General features: G+C 37.3%; 1 protein-coding gene across 3 annotated transcripts in view; it reads left to right on the top strand.

Moving 5' to 3' along the window:
* Positions 1-15,108, top strand: part of KAT2B (lysine acetyltransferase 2B) — a 116,363-nt gene extending 101,255 nt beyond the window's left edge. For 2 of the 3 annotated variants that reach the window (XM_045387017.2, XM_074030900.1), the window contains 6 exons: positions 888-1,031; positions 6,974-7,088; positions 8,641-8,677; positions 8,919-8,982; positions 9,079-9,163; positions 13,042-15,108. In XM_045387017.2, the coding sequence (XP_045242952.1) occupies positions 888-1,031; positions 6,974-7,088; positions 8,641-8,677; positions 8,919-8,982; positions 9,079-9,163; positions 13,042-13,235 (639 nt within the window). In that variant the 3' untranslated portion in view covers positions 13,236-15,108. The remainder of the gene's footprint in view (positions 1-887; positions 1,032-6,973; positions 7,089-8,640; positions 8,678-8,918; positions 8,983-9,078; positions 9,164-13,041) is intronic. The other variant, XM_045387018.3, reaches the window with a different exon arrangement.
* Positions 15,109-17,030: the final 1,922 nt, after the last annotated feature.

The raw sequence follows: 17,030 nt of genomic DNA, 5'->3' as shown, positions 1-17,030 counted from the left end.
ACTTTTATGGTAAAACTTACTAAGAAATTAATTGGATTGTTTCACTGAGGTCTTGAGCATCAGCTTTCCTCGGCTGTAACTGTAGTGGAAAGCGTGAGATCTCAGCCATGGTTCTTAAATGACTTGTCTGTAGTCCTCTTTGAGGATGATGGCAATAATTACTTGGAAAATAAGTTTTTGTTGAAAGATGAGGCAGTGAACTGCTGGTGATGGTGCTGAAGTTCAAGTAATTTTCTGCAAATAACTGAAATAGATACTTAAGGAAAATTATGTTTATATTATAAATATATTATTTATAATTTTGAATATTACTCTCAAGCAGTCTGTTATTATGGCTTAAAGTATGTAAATGAGTATATTCCAAAGCATTAATGTCATTGAAACAACCATACATTGTGACTGTCTGGAATTTTTTTGCCTGCAAAGAAAGGATTTCATTTCCTTAGAAACATTAAGTTTCTAATAACTTTATTTTTTTGACCATCTTTTCTTTGATAATTTAGATCAATGTTATTGATTTGTTGAGAATCCTGGGGATCCCCTCACCACTTTGGGAGAAATTTGCAACAGTCATATTTAATTATGTAATTCAGTACAAAATTAAACCTAATTTTTACTTAATACCTGTTTCTGTTTTAAGCTTTTTAATATTTCTTTGTTTTTATTAGGGCCGTTTAAAAAAATGTTGTCTTGCTTCCTGTTTACACAGTTAGATTTCTGGTGTTTTTGAACTTCATGGGTGGTTTTAAGCTAATCCTCTTCAGAATAGTATAATGAGAACTTCAAAGAAGCTTGTCTTGATTCCTCACACAGTGCCTGGAACATAGTTAGCACTCAGTAGATATTTGTGCATGGTGTTCATGTGAATGAATTTACTTTCTTTTCAGGGCTTCTCCAAAGAAATTAAAATACCTAAAACCAAATATGTTGGCTACATCAAGGATTATGAAGGAGCCACTTTAATGGGGTGTGAGCTAAATCCACGGATCCCATACACAGAATTTTCTGTCATCATTAAAAAGCAGAAGGAGGTAAGCAGGTGGTTGACTCACTTACCTTCTGTACAGGCCAGTCTTAGCTGGGGTGGGTTGCATTTCCTTGGGTGCTCTGTGTACGTATTTACCGGATAGCAAACTCTCAGTTTGCTATGGGTTATCCAGATTTCTTCTCTCTCTCTTTTTTAACACAGAGTCTCTCTGTCACCTAGACTGGAGTGCAGTGGCACTATCTCGGCTCACTGTAATCTCTGCCTCCTGGGTCCAAGCAATCCTTGTACCTCAGCCTCCTGAGTAGCTAAGATTACAGGCGTGTGCTGCCACGCCCAGCCAATTGTTCTTATTTTTAGTGGAGACAGCGTTTCACCATGTTGGCCAGGCTGGTCTCGAACTCCTGACCTCAAGTGATCCACCTGCCTTGGCCTCCCAAAATGTTGGGATTACAGGGGTGAGCCATCAACGCCTGGCCATAGATTTCTTCTTTAAAGGTATCCTTGATCTGTTTCCTTTCTCGGTTACCATTTCTACAAGAGTCATTACTTTTTAAATTTGTGTAAAATACAAAATGTGTAAAATATGGTGACATATTTTAACTTCACCTTCAAGCCATTTTACATTTTGGCCTCAATTATCGTTCCCACTCCTATCTCTCTACTTTCATCTCCAAATACTCCAAATACATCTATATTTACTGTTCTCCAAAGTGTCTTCGTCCATTAGCCACCCCCTTCACTCAGCACACGCATATTTCAAACCGTTTCAGCGTGTGTTCCAGTTACTCTTCTGAACTTCTCTAGCATCAGTTTGATCAACCTATTTGAATTTCAATTATTCATCTTACGTAGACATTTACCTTAGTGTATGTTAATCTCCGCTTTTACATTGCAAGTTCTGAGGGCTTATCTTTCTAGGTATTAAGTGATTTGTTATCTGGTATTGAGGTGACATTTTTTATGCATATGAATGAAAAGAGGAGCAGTAAAAGGGAAAGGTTGATAGAGTTGAATACATAATAATTTAAATTTTCTAAGACAGAAAAAAAAAAAAAAAACCCATGATGAAAAGAACAGAACTGGGGAGTACACAAAGGCCATTTATTGAAAGAAAGAACTTTGTGTGTTAAGCGCAGGATCACCTCCTGGCTGCCCCCAGTTGGGTGGAGTTTGCAGCTGTGTCATCCCACATCAATTCCACTTGATACTTCTGTTATTCGTTTAGTGCACTTTTCTCTAACAAATAGCTAAGGAGGACATCTGTCTTATCCATCTTTGTTTTCTGGTTTCTACTAACCTCCTTAATCCCAGTTCTTAGTTATTTGTCGGGCATTATCTACGGAACAGCCCTAAAGCTTTTTACACAGTGTCTGGTGCATAGTAGTTACTCATTAAGTATTTTTCTTTTACTTAAAGTGGCTCAGTCTTGTTCTTATATTTCCTGGGGAAGTGAGCAAAGGCTTTTTTTTTTTTTTTTTTGGATTTGAAAATGAAAACAACTTTTGTTGCTTTTTGTTCAAAGATATCAGCCCAAGAGAGAATTCCAAGTAGGCACTTGGAAGAGTTAATAAAGCACAGCAGGCTCCTCTCTCTCCCTGTCTCTCTGAAGAGCTGGCTTTCCTCATTGTTCTCTCTGGGGCTTAATGAGCAGGTCTGGATTCAGCAGCACATCATTCGGCATTAGAAGCTGCTGGCCAGCTAAAGCTATCACCCTGCTGTCAGCTGCTCTTTCCTCATTCCTCCTCCCAGCAGCACAAATTCATCCCCACGGTGTTAGCTGAGAGCAGGATTCCCTTGGCAGAGTCTGCAGATTCACATTGTACGTGATCTGTTGGCCCTTCAAACCTACAGGGGAACGCCAGAAGCGCAGAGCTATTTTAGATGGCTAACAAAGCAGTCAACTTTTTAGAAGCCAAGGCTCCCTCCCCCTTCTTTTTTCTCCTCTCCTCCCCCTCCCTCTCTGCCTCCAGCCTTTGCTCACACATTCCATTGAATGGGTGATGGAGGTTTGGAGCTCTTAATCTAGTTTTTTAAAAAGCTATCTGAAGTCACTTCAATAAAAATATATTTGGATTCATGTAGTATTTTTTCCCACAGAATTCAGTTGATTTTTTACAAGTGTTATTTATTCCAACTGTGAAAAACCCCTCAAGGAAGGTAGGGATTCATGGTGGCAGCAAAGAAAGAGTGAATATTTTGAGGCACTTCCTAGCCCCTGAAAGTATACAGGAGCAGAATAAGTTGTAGTTGTCATTAGTGGAGATAGAGAGAGAAAACTAGTATAGTTGAACAGGTGGACCAAGAGTGGAGAGTTAAGTGCTACTTTGTGAGTGTTGACTCCAAGGGAAAGGTAGGATCTGTAGGGGCCTCATGTCACCTGACATGACTTTTTTGTGGAAGATTTGTTTTGAACTGGGCAGCCTGGTAATGAAATCTGCATTAGCAGAGACTCAGAGTCCAATGTGAACAGATTTGTGGGCACATGAACAGGTAGGACCATTGTTATGTCGGTGATGAAGGCACTATTTGAGAAAGTGCAAATAGGCTATGAGCAAGCATAATTGGGTATATATGTGCCTGTGTGTGTGTGTGTGTGTGTGTGTGTGTGTACATGCATACATGTATGTGTGGATAGGCTAGGTGGTGGGTGGGGGGATAAATTCTTAACTCTTAATCTACATGTGACAGTACAAGGAATTGGGGTTAGAGAAGCCAAAGTAAGGATGGGGAAACTCAATGCAATTTTTTTATAAGGAGACATGCAAAGACTGGGTGATGTATTGGAGATGGGGAACTACTCCACTGAAATTTTCTGCTTCAGGAGACCCTAAAACTGACAGCGGTAGATCATAGGACTGAGCTATGGACTTCAGGAGAAGATGATGAGGACATACTTTCATTTGGAAGGCATTGATTTTATGGTCATGGGAGGGAGTTGAAGTGAAGATATTTTCTAGGGAGGTGAAGATAATATACTAGAACACAATGAAAATATCTCCTTTCTGAGATTCAAGTCAAAACCACAATGCGACACCATCTCACACCAGTCAGAATGGCCATTATTAAGAAGTTAAAAAAATAACAGATGTTGGCAAAGCTGTGGAGAAAACGGAATGCTTATACACTCTTGGTGGGAATGCAAATTAGTTCAGCCCCTGTGGAAAGCAGTTTGGAGATTTCTCAAAGAATTAAAAATAGAATTACCATTCCACGCAGCAATCCTATTACTGAGCATATATATACCAAAGGAAAATAAATCGTTTTTCCAAAAAGATACATGTGCTATTATGTTCATTGCAGCGCTATTCACAATAACAAAGACATGGAATCAATCCAGGTGCCCATCAAAGGTAGATTGGATAAAGAAAATGTAGTACATATACACCATGAAATATTATGCAGCCATAAAAAAGAACAAAATCATGTCGTTTGCAGCAGTGTGGGTTTAGCTGGGGCCATTATCCTAAGCAGATTAACACAGGAACAGAAAACAAAATACTGCATGTTTTCTGTTATAAGTGGGAGCTGAACATTGGGTATACATGCTCACAAAGATGGGAACAGTAGACACTGGGGTTTCCAAAAGAGGCAAGAGAGGGAGAGGAGTAAGGGTTGAAAAACTACCTGTCAGGTACTATGCTCACTACTTGGACAGTGGGATCATTAGAAGCGCAAAGCTCAGCATCACACAATATACCCATAATACCCCCTGTATGTAAAATGAAAACAAAAAATTAAAATTAAAAAAGATCTTCTCCATAGTGATTACTGGAGGTACAGAGAACTTAGGAAGCCTCCCAGTCCCATTAACAGTCACTTCTCAGGAGCCCACAATCTTTAAGGTGCTACATGAGGTGTGTGGAAGCCATCTGGTAGGTCATTGCATTTGAGAGTCCCTTGGTGAAGAGAAGGAAACTTTTCAAATTGAAATAGTCTTCAGCATATTCTCTGAAGGTATCTATTTAAGAGATTGCCCTTGGGATTTTTTTTTTTTTTTTTTTTTTTGGAGACAGAGTCTCACTCTTTCGCTCAGACTGGAGTGCAGTGGCACCATCTTGACTCACTACGAGCTCCACCTCCCGGGTTCACGCCATTCTCCTGCCTCAGCCTCCCGAGTAGCTGGGACTACAGGTGCCCGCCACCACACCCGGCTAATTTTTTGTATTTTTAGTAGAGACGAGATTTCACTGTGTTAGCCAGGATGATCTCGATCTCCTGACCTCGTGATCTGCCTGCCTTGGCCTCCCAAAGTGCTGGGATTACAGGGGTGAGCCACCGCGACCGGCCGGGATTCTTTGTTTTTTAAAAAAGAAGGTTTGGATTTACAAATAAATGGAAAGCACCCATCTAGATCAGCCCTGTCAAAAGTGGTAGTCACTAGCCACATGTGGCCACTGAGTACTTGATATGTGGTTAGTCAAAATTAAGGCATGCTGTAAGTATAAAATCCTCTGATTTTCTTTTCTTTCTTTCTTTTCTTTTTTCTTTTCTTTTTTTTTTTTTTTTTTTTTTTTGAGAGGAAGTCTCACTCTGTCACCCAGGCTGGAGTGCAGTGGTACAATCTTGGTTCACTGCAACCTCCACCTCCCAGGTTCAAGCAGTTCTCCTGTCTCAGCCTCCTGTGTAACTGGGATTACAGGTGTGCACTACCATGCCCAGTTAATTTTTTGTATTTTTAGTAGAAATGGAGTTTCACCATGTTGGCCAGGCTAGTCTCGACCTCCTCACCTCAAGTGATCCACCCACCTCGGCCTCCCAAAGTGCTGGGATTACAGGTGTGAGCTACCACGCCTGGCCAATCCTCTGGTTTTCAAGAGTTCATATGAATAAAGCAATGTAAAATATCTTACACTTTTTTCCAATTGTATGTTACAATATTTTAGATATAATGGGTTAAATGAAATACATTATTAAAATCAATTTCACTTGTTTCTTTTTGCCTTTTGAAAATGCGGTTAGTAGAAAAATTTAAATTACATGAGTGGCTTGTATTATGTCTCTACTGGACAGCACTGATCTAGATTTACTAGGAATATACTTTTACTAGTTCATTCATTTTATGAAGTTATTTGTTTAACTGTTAGGATTATATATTCATGCTGCAGTATTTACCAGCTGTATGTTTGAAATCAATCAAGAAGTAGATTTTTTTGTTTTCCTTTGTGAATGCAATTAGTGATTTCTATTGTTTTGTTTAATTTTCCAAAATTTCGTTATGATATGTTTAATTTCCAGATGGTGATTTTTTAGTTTTTTTTAACCTCACTGTCTTGGAAGTAGTTACCTCAGCATATTAATAATTATTTTACAAAACAAACAAAACATCTCTTAACATTTCTCAGTCAGTGTGATGGCTCATGTCATGGTTGTGTTGCTTTAATAGATGATACTTTAAATTGCATTATTGTTTTCTTTCTTCTCATGACAGCCTACTATTATAGAGCTGCTGCTTTTTTGATGCAGGTAGAATAGGTTGGAGCTCCAGCCTTGAAAAGTTTATATAGTAAAGCTTTAACTACTGTAGGCTTTGGGGACTTTCTGGGGCCTGTTTACCTGCCTCTCTAGTCTGAAGGGAACAGTTCCTAGTTATGGATGTGAAGAGATTCTGTCACTTGACTGAGTAGTGAATGCTCAGGGCTGCTTTCCTGTGATTCTGGCAGAGCCTCCTCAGAGAGGCAGGGCAAAATAATTGGGTGTTATGCTACAGATGACAAGTGGGCCCTAGGGGCTGTGTGTTTTCTCAATATTGGCTTTTCTGGATGGCGGGGACAAGTAACTCAAAGATGTTTTTGTGAATGTCACTAAATAGACATGGTATAATATAATCTGTTCATTTCTTACCTGTTAAATAGCATTCACCCCTTTCTCCCATCTCGTTTCATAAAAAAGACTGTTTTGTTAGGAAAACATTTCATTAGGGTGACTGACTTGAACTGTATCCATAGACTTCTTTCCCTAAACACATTTCCTTCTTGTGCTTCACAGATAATTAAAAAACTGATTGAAAGAAAACAGGCACAGATTCGAAAAGTTTACCCTGGACTTTCATGTTTTAAAGATGGAGTTCGACAGATTCCTATAGAAAGCATTCCTGGAATTAGTACGTATAGACCTTCTTTTAAAAGCGAAATTTTTTAGTAATAGTGTGATTTGTGTTTGAAACAATTTCCAGAATGCAGTAACTTGGAAAGCTATATTGCCCTGCCTGTCTCTGTGTTATCTCTAGTCTTTTAAGAAAGGCAGCAAATGTCATCGTTTTATGTCTTCCCTACCACCCAATACAAACAAACCAAAGGGAGCTTAGATGCCCCCTTGTAATAGCTGTTAATATCCACTGTTTATTAAGAGTCTGCTATTTGTAGCACAGTGCGAATTATTACGCATATGCAACCTTGAAAGCAGGGAATCCTATTTTATAAATGGGGAAATCGAGTTCCAAAGCAGTTAGATCATTTACTGCTAAAGGGCACATAGCCAGTAACGGTCAGAATTAGAAGCAGCCCAGTTCTGATGTCCAAACAACTTACTGTTTGCACCGTGTCTCATTGCCACCAGGGTTTTAACCTCCAAGGTCTGTGCTTGACTAAACTAGTCTCCCCAAACTTCCAAAAAATATTATTTGTTATGTGTGATGGAAATTGTATACCGTGTTTCATATTCCCTATTTTACAGTAGTTTTCCTAAGGGTTCTTGGCTGTATGTTAGAGTTGAGTTGTATTGGGTTAAACCATACCAAATAGTTGTTTTTATAGGTCAAAAGCCATTGAATATCATTTGGCAATTTTATTCAGTTCAAATCCAAGTTCTTTTTAGTATATTCAAGCATTAATAAAAAAACCAAAATCAAACAAGCAAAAATTTTCCAGAAAAAATAAAATGTTATTTTGGCAAGATATATCACTTTATGACATCTGCCCTATGGGAGATCTTACTTTTATGCTAAATCCAGAAATTCTCCTTCCATGTATTATCTCTGTTAATGACATAATAGCAACCAGATCATTGAATGCCTACTTGTGCCACACATTTTTCTGTGCTTTTTTTTTTTTTTTTGGTACATCAACTACTCTCAATAGGGATAAAACCACCTGATTTTTAGGGTTCTGTTTTATAGATCGATAAACTGAGAGACAACTTACTCTTATTTAGGGTGAGTTACCTTTTAAGGAAAGAACAGGAAATCACATCCAGATCTGTCAGACTCCAGGCTGTTTTCTATCTGCTACACTAAACTTTCTTGCATTACAAGCGGGGCCTTAGCCAAATAGAACAGAGACCAGGACAGAGTTTGTTCTGACCTAAAATAACAGCTTAACTCTTTTACAGGGTCATCTGCAAAACATTTGACTTTCAGTTTAAAAAATACACATGCCCACAGTACTGTACATATTTATTTTTTATGCTCTCCACTGAAAGGTTGGTGTTCCTGCTTTAAAAACAGTAACATATGGGGCAGTGTTGTTAGTCTTGGAAATGTTTTATATTGTTAGCGGTATAAGGAAGTAACTAATTGCCATTAATTTCAGTCTTTTCTCAGAAGTAGATTTTTATTGAGGCATGCCTGTAATTTATTGTTTTTGATAAGTATTAACTATGTGACTCTCTTGACCAAAAGCACTTCTCATTCAGTGTTTCATTTTGTTGACCTATAGGAGAGACAGGCTGGAAACCGAGTGGAAAAGAGAAAAGGTAAGTATGACAGGCAAAAGGATGTTAATGGAAGTGATTATTTTCCCCCCACCCAGCAACTTAAAGAAAATGGGCAAACTAATTGTAATCACTCACACAACAGTTGGTGGGTTTTGAGTTTCCTAAAACATTCTGGAATGGTTCCAATTTTAGGTTTTTGTAAGAATGAGCTGAATAGTAATCAGCTGGCAATAGGGTATAAATCTAATCATTGCTCCTTGTTTCCCTTTTTCCTTTCAAGTAAAGAGCCCAGAGACCCTGACCAGCTTTACAGCACGCTCAAGAGCATCCTCCAGCAGGTGAAGGTGGGTGTCCTCTTTATTCACCTCATGCAAATATTTTGAAATGATTTCCCACATGGAATTTCCATATTAGATACCTTACTTTTTTCTTTACCCAAGAGCCATCAAAGCGCTTGGCCCTTCATGGAACCTGTGAAGAGAACAGAAGCTCCGGGATATTATGAAGTTATAAGGTTCCCCATGGGTAATGCCATTAACATTTTCTAAGTATAGATTTAAAACTGGATGGCGGTGTGGGGGACAAATGGTTGCTGAGGTTGATTTGTACTCCTCTGTTTAGGGTAGGAAGTGTATGACGGGTGGTGGGATTCCACGCACCGTGGAGGGGCAGTGATGGCAGAGAAGTGGGTGGCTGTGTTCATTAGAGACATTCTGCAGCTGTCGTTTAGAGCCCACACGAGCTTAACGACACTAGACACAGAAAATCCAGGGTAACTGCAGATAGCACTAGGTATGAAAGCTGGTACTTTAGATATAACTTTGCTTATATTCTAACTGTTTGGTGCAAATAGAAAACATCAGCTTATCCTCTTGATATGCTTTGAGTCTGTCGTAAATAGGTATTCCTTTTCATAATTATTCAAGATAATAATGAAAGAAGTTAAACTACTTGACTGCTGTCCTTTCAGAGGGAGAAATTCTACTTACCACAATTCTGAATTTTCCATGCCCTTGATGGGTACTGTTGGTGTCACTGTATATACTCTTTATTTTAAGCTTTGTCTCATATCCAAAATCAAACAAAAAAGGATGTCTTCAGAAATGTAGAATTGTGCAGTTTGGTGCTTTGCCCACACTATGCTAAAATGAATGATTAATTGAATCAATTGAGAACGCTCAAATTAAACTAATTTGGCATGTGGGGTGACAGACAGCTAGCTGAAATGTTTTCTTTTTATCAGCTACGTGGCCATATTTTTGGAGAGAGCCAGAGTCTTCTGTCTCTTTTCTACTTGTAATCTATTCCAGGTGCTAAGAATTGTGGAAGTCCAGCCTGGGTAAGGTAGTGAGACCCTGTCTCTACAAAAAGTAAAAAATTAGGTGTAGTGGCACACGCCTGAGGCCCCAGCTACTTGGGAGGCTGAGGTTGGAGGATTGCTTGAGCCCAGGAGTTTGAGGCTGCAGTGAGCTGTGATTGCACTACTGCACTTCAGCCTGAGTACTGGAGGGAGACCCTGTCTCAAAAAAAAAAAAAAAAAAAAAAATTATGGAAGTATTAAAAATGTGAAAAGGAAGAGTGAAAGGGATGCATTAGCTCCTTGATAACTGAGTTATTTATAGGTGTTTTCTATAGCATTTAAATGTTTCACATGAATATTTTATATATTTATAGTAATGATTTCAGTAGCCTACACCCCTTAAAGTGGACACACATCTATATGCTTTTCTTTCCCTCTTCTCTCTGCCTTACCACTATTTATTTCAGTACAAGAAAATAAAGGGTAGGGTTGAGTCAGTCTAGAATTCTGAATGGAAGGCTGATTTGGGAATCAGTATTGTCCACTATGTGCAAAATATGTTAAAACTCTTTGTGTCCATTTCTAACCATAAATTAACTGATTTTTGTATCCTCTTCTCTGGACTGTCTCAGCTTCTTTTGTGAAACCCTCATGGGAAGTTGTGTCAGTTTGGGGCCCTTTCAGCCCCTGTCCACGTGCACTCTGAAGACGTGCAGTGATAGGTCTAGCGGATCCCATTGATCATAGCCTACTTACAGCCTGCTTTCTGAAAGTGTTTTTGCTTGGTCCAACCTGTAAAGGTTGTGAACTTCTCCAGTTGGATACAACCTGTGTGCATAGCTGAGTCTCACGAGGGGAAAACTGACCTAATTGAGCAAGGCCAATGATTGGCTGAAATGTGTGCTGGACAAACTTAATTAAAGCTATAAATGGTGTTCTTCAGTAGGGCAGTATTTTTTTTTTTCTTGGTATTGTTTAGATGCTGAGTAAAATATTTAGTTTTGTCCCCAAGATTATCTTGTATTTGAAGACAAGAATGACAAATCAATAATTTTACATTTTCCCATTGTTTCCTTATTTGATTTTTCTAATAACATTACTTTTCTTTCCCCATATTCTAAAAATGGATGAGATTTTCTCTCATATGGATGGGATCTAACCTGTTTTCTCTCATATGGATGGGATCTAACCTGTTTTATTTAGGGAGTCACACACTGGACATCACCTGTATAGTCCAGCCCAAGCATGACTTCTTGTTACACATGGATGGCTAGGCAGGATTTTCATGCTTATCCAGAATTCCCAAATTAAGGGGAAGGGACATGAAAACAATAATTTAATGGTGTCTCTATATTTGGTACCACCAATATTTAGTCACCTTTTTTAACCCACCTCATTTTGTCAATTGAAAAAACTCTAAGAAGGCCAGAGGAAGAAAAATGCTATCTATAGCTATAGAATAGAAAGGAAGTATTCAGAATTGTTTATAGTTATTCAGAAAAGTCCAGACACCTCCATAATTCTTGCTTTGTTTCTGTTGCATTTTAGGCTCTCTCCATCTTTTCTTACCCACCTCCTAAAAGTAGTTCGAAAGCTTTTGGACAAACTTCTTTGTGTTGTGTCATCCTTTTGCTCCCCCTCCACCTTTTTGGGGGGTACATGTTTCTTCCTTTTAAAACGTTATAAATATTATATTGGGCAGCACATCTTAAGTGGTAGACATTTAGGTGGAAAAGTGAAAGGAATGTAAACATCTACTTTTACTTAGGGTCAATTTCATTGTTTTTTTCTTCCTTAAATGAGAGAACATTTTGATCTGTTCAGTCACACGTGGATGGGACATTTAGTGTGGATTTGATGAGTCTTTGTGTTTCTTAACGCTTTTAGATTTTTCTCTCTCTCCAAATTGTTTTAGTTAGAGAAGAAAGAAAAGTTGAAAGTTGAATTTATAGATGTGATGACATACACTCTAACCGAGATAGGCTTTAATCAAGAGATAGGCAGAAGCAGCTTTTTTCCATTTCTTCTTTGATGCTTTTGTGGTGGATTTAGGATATTGATGCAAATGAATTTCTTCCCATTTGGGGATATTGTACATAAATTTACTTACCTTATTAAATGATGATCCCAGTGTATTTGGTTATAGGTTTCTTTCCCCTGGAAATTTTGTAACATGCTTAGAATTTGGGATTTGGGTAGTCAAAAGTGTTTCCCCCCCGCATTTGACTTATTTTTCCACACATAGTTAATACAATTATAGCTTTTAACAATAAAGCCAGACTTCAAGACAACCAGGGAACCATAAATAGACAAATGTTAGCATCTATTCTAATCTGCATATAATTCTTTAAATTAGTCCTGACAGTGAGGACTGAGGAAACCCCTCTTTAGTTTTATCAGTTTAGCTGGAGTACTGTTTTCACCTGTAAAATTCTGCCATTTAAAGCAAGCAGCTATATTGGGAAATTCTTTGCAATAGTCTCACAAGGCTTACTTGCTTTAGAAAATAGATTATTAAATGAAGTTTGTTATTCTTATTTCATTGATGGAGCTTGAAGCAAAATTCATTCGAATCATTTTACATGCAAGGTCACTGGTGTGTTCACAGATGTATTTATTATTAGTTTCTCTACTTTATCTATATGACACCAAAACAACTGTGAGTTTAGTGAAACAAACGCAGTCTGATAGTTTTAAGTAATTAAATGATTCAATACCAACGATCCACCTGCTCTGCTCCATATAGATAGAGCTTCTTCTGTGTAATTCTGAATGAATAGCTAACAGTAGTCAGTTCATCATACTTATTGTTGCTAATCTACTTAGCTTCCTTGTGCTGAATAGGGGATTGAACCAGATGACTAATAATGGTCCCTTTAATGCTAAAATGGCTGTGATTTGACATTTTTAAAGAACCCACAAGAGAATGAACATAAGATTTAAGAACTGTTTTCCTTGATCATAAGAATTTCTCTTAAATAAAAGCATTGGGATGATAAAAATGTAATCAAACCAACAACATAGATTTCTTTCCCAGTCCCAGTTTTGTCAGCTGGTGTTTAAAATGAGTCAAAGATTGCTAATATTTTTTTTTCCTGTGCAGATCTGAAAACCATGAGTGAACGCCTCAAGAATAGGTACTACGTGTCTAAGAAATTATTCATGGCAGACTTACAGCGAGTCTTTACCAATTGCAAAGAGTACAACCCCCCTGAGAGTGAATACTACAAATGTGCCAATATCCTGGAGAAATTCTTCTTCAGTAAAATTAAGGAAGCTGGATTAATTGACAAGTGATTTTTTTCCCCTCTGCTTCTTAGAAACTCATCAAGCAGTGTGCCTAAAGCAAGGTGGTTTAGTTTTTTACAAAGAATTGGACATGATGTATTGAAGAGACTTGGAAATGTAATAATTAGCACTTTTGAAAAACAAAAAACCTCCTTTTAGCTTTTCAGATATGTATTTAAATTGAAGTCATAGGACATTTTTATTTTATGGAATAGATTTTAATCTATTTACTACTATTAAGGTAAATTTTCTATGGCATGTCCATTAGCTGACTATTCCATGATAGATGATTAGGGGTTTCCTCAAAACCTGTGTGTGAGGAAATTGCACATAGTAGCAAAATTTGGGGAAATTCATAAAATTTTCAGACCGTGAATGTTTCCATTTTTTTCTAATGGAATGTGAGAGTTTATTTTTATTTTATTCCGAAGGACTTTAAGGAAGGGATACATGATTTTAAAAAAGCCTGTAAGAGGTGAAATATGTGATGTTTGAAGTCTCATTATAGACTTTTTATATATTTTTTTTAAAACACTCATCTAGATGAGGTGCTTTGAGCAGTTCTGAAAAATGCAGTTCCAGGAAAGCAACTGCTTTGATTCCTAAGGAAGAAATTCTAAATAATGCAAACTTTTTAAATAAGCATCTAGGTTTTTGATAATTCTGTGTACCTGCAACAAACTTGTTAGTACATAACCACTATTTTAATAATTATTTTCTCTACACAAATGTGTGATATCATATTTGACTTTGTTTATGCAGGCCATAAGTTCCAAAAGATAATTTCCCTGGCCACAAAGGCATAAACTTGAAAACACATGAGATTGAGTCAACATGCTTTAATAGGAAAAGATGTGTGGTCTATAAATGTATCCATCTGGTGAATCCTTGTTCTAATAAATATTTTTTTCTTTTCTATGATACACACAGCCACACTGATAATATGTAAATGAACATTTTCCTTTTTATATCTCCAGATTATGTTTATTGTCTGAGGTGAATTAAATTCCCACCAGGGTTTGCTGTCAGTATTTTAACACCCACATTAGTATATGGGTCCAGGGTCATAACCCCCTAAAATCCATCATGCAACCTTATTAATCTATCTTGGGATTTCAGTTTAGTGCTTGGATTTATTTCCTGATTACACTACATAGAAAAGTGAGACATCTGCCATCCCAGCTCTGGGAAAACCAACTAATATACAACCATATAAACGAAGGCCATCTTGATGGTCTCAACACTAATTTTTTATGATGCAAATTTATAAACTGATTTTTGTAAAGGACAAACTTTTAAAAGTGTATTTAACTTGATGTTTTCTATTAGCATAAATAAAATGGTCATGAATAGTCATTAAAAACAGTTGCCAGTGATAATCTGCATGAAGGAAAAAGACCCCCGCAAATGGCTGAGTTGGAAGTATTGTTTTTGATATGTAACAGATATTCAGAATGCTCACACTGAAAATGCCTCAACTTTTTAAAGTATAAGAAACCACCATGAGTGGTGTCTAGATTTCTAATGAAGAATGATGATACAGTTTGGATTAAGTATCTTGGACTGGTTTTAAACAGTGCTTTGTACCAGATCTGCCGAAGCATCTGTCCAGCCTGGTATCCTGTGAAAGTTTGTTATTTTCTGAGTAGACATTCTTATAGAGTATTGTCTTTAAAATCAGATTGTCTCTTCTATATTGAAAGCATTTTTATGTTTTCTAATTTAAAAATTAATATTTTCTTATAGATATTGTGCAATAAAGCTGAAGTAGAATGTGTGGTTTTTGCAAATGCTTTAACAGCTGATAAAATTTTACATTTGTAAAATTAATATATTGTACTGGTACAAAATAGTTTTAAATTATATTTTAAAAAGCTTCCAATCTTGTGGTGTGTTTTCTTCATTCAGTAGGCTGAGGGTAACAGAACAAATTATGATCTGGTTGATGACCATCAGTTGAATCCTTAAACCTTCTATCTTAAGCATTCTGTTGCATTTGGGGGAGGTTTCATAAAAATCCATATCTCATCAGTAAGAGGTTTTCAGGAGAGACGCTTACTCTGTCTTTTGAGTTTTCCACTGCATCTTACCCACTTACCCACTAAACAATAACAAAAACGATCCATTGAAAGAAGAGTGTTGTCGGTTTAGAAATTAAAAGAATTTTGTTTTTATACTTTGCATCTGTGAAATATATGAATGAGACAGAAATACAGCCGATTTTTAAACGTCTCCCATATGAGCTTTTAATGTTATTCAAAATGATGTCTGTAGGAAAGAATACTATATCCTTTTGGGGTTTGAGAGGACCCAACCAAGAGAACCCCTCTTCTCTACTGAAATCTAGACCAACTGAGAAGTTAAAAAAAAAAAAAAAAAAGGCATATGATGGCCTTTAATACTAGTAAAATGGATATTGGAGAATGTGGCTTCCTTTTTATCTGTGGACAATGGGCTTTCTAATGCTGAAACCCAGAATGTGATTGACCAGCTGCTCTGTACCACTGTTCTGTACTCCAGAATGTTAATGACAAGCTGCTCTGTACCCCACTAATGGGGCAGGGACTTTCCCATTAAGCTTAGTGCAGCCCTAGAGCAGTGGTGCTCTCTAAAGGCAGGCCAGTCCTGAAGAGGCCCAGGTGAGAGCGGGGCATATCAGCTATGTCCATAATAACCTATGGTAAGTATGTTACTACTTAACTCCTTAATTAGGCAAGCCCCTCCCTGGGGAAGAATGAATGAGGGGACAGAAGGAAGCCAGGAGATGATGTATGTCCTCCTTCAAGGAAGTAAACTTTTGTAGTGGAGAATAAGTCTACTTCAATCAATAATTACAAATTGGTCATATTTATTAGAAGTGAATGGTGAGAGGGAGACTTTGAGGTTTTCATGTTACCTGGACGAACAATTTATATTTCCAGAAACTAAGAAGTAGAAACAAGATCAGACTGAAGTACTATGGACCAGTTAATTATTTGTCACCCCTTTAAGCTGATATTCTTTAGACCAATCCTCAGTGTTTATTTAAAAGGATTTTAAGTGCTGCACAAGGAGGGGTAACTGGCGGCAGCTCTTGTCGTTAGAGCTATTCTGCTCTATCCCTTAACTAGCATTCTCCTCTTAGCAAAGTAAAAATGCCAAAGAGAAGCCATCAGCTTTTCTGGAATAGCAAAGGTCAGAATGGTTGCAAGTTCTTACTTAAGAGGTAGTCATTAGGTTGACAGTTTTTTTCATCTGTTGAAGTATATGTTTAAAATTCTTGACCATTCAGACATTTTTTCCTGGCAGAAAAAAGGTGTCTGTGTAGGGGGTAGTGGAGGGTGGGCAGGGAAGGTGGTGGCAGGGAAGGTGGTGGCAGGGACTGAAATCAATGGCTGTGTTTGAGTCTTAAAGCTCCTGGTATTAAAGTCATATTTACTTTCTCCTTTGGGTATATCAGTGCTATCAGTATAAGTGATGATGAAGATTGGCAGGATAAAAACAATGTTAACTAATGTCTCAGGTAAAGAGTTGAAAATGAATTTAAAGAGAAAAAAAGAGCAGATGAAAGATTTCCAGGTACACTTTGGAGGAAGAGCTTCAGCAAAGTAAAAAAAAGATGCTGTAAGGAAGTGAGAAAACCATAAGCATTATGAAAGATCCTCTTTAATGTATTTATGTATATTTATGGCTTGATTTATTTATGGGAATATCTTTACTTTCTTATAGAAAAAGGAAGCTAACAATGACAAAGCTGGAAATTTTCTTTGGGTTTATTAAAAAGCAGTATTTCAACAAAGCAGAGAAAAATTAAAAGTCAAGCTT

This window comes from Macaca fascicularis, chromosome 2 (assembly GCF_037993035.2).
Source record: "Macaca fascicularis isolate 582-1 chromosome 2, T2T-MFA8v1.1".
NCBI lineage: Eukaryota > Metazoa > Chordata > Mammalia > Primates > Cercopithecidae > Macaca > Macaca fascicularis.
Note: the sequence above shows the minus strand (reverse complement) of the source record. Positions and strands in the feature narration are given on the sequence as shown.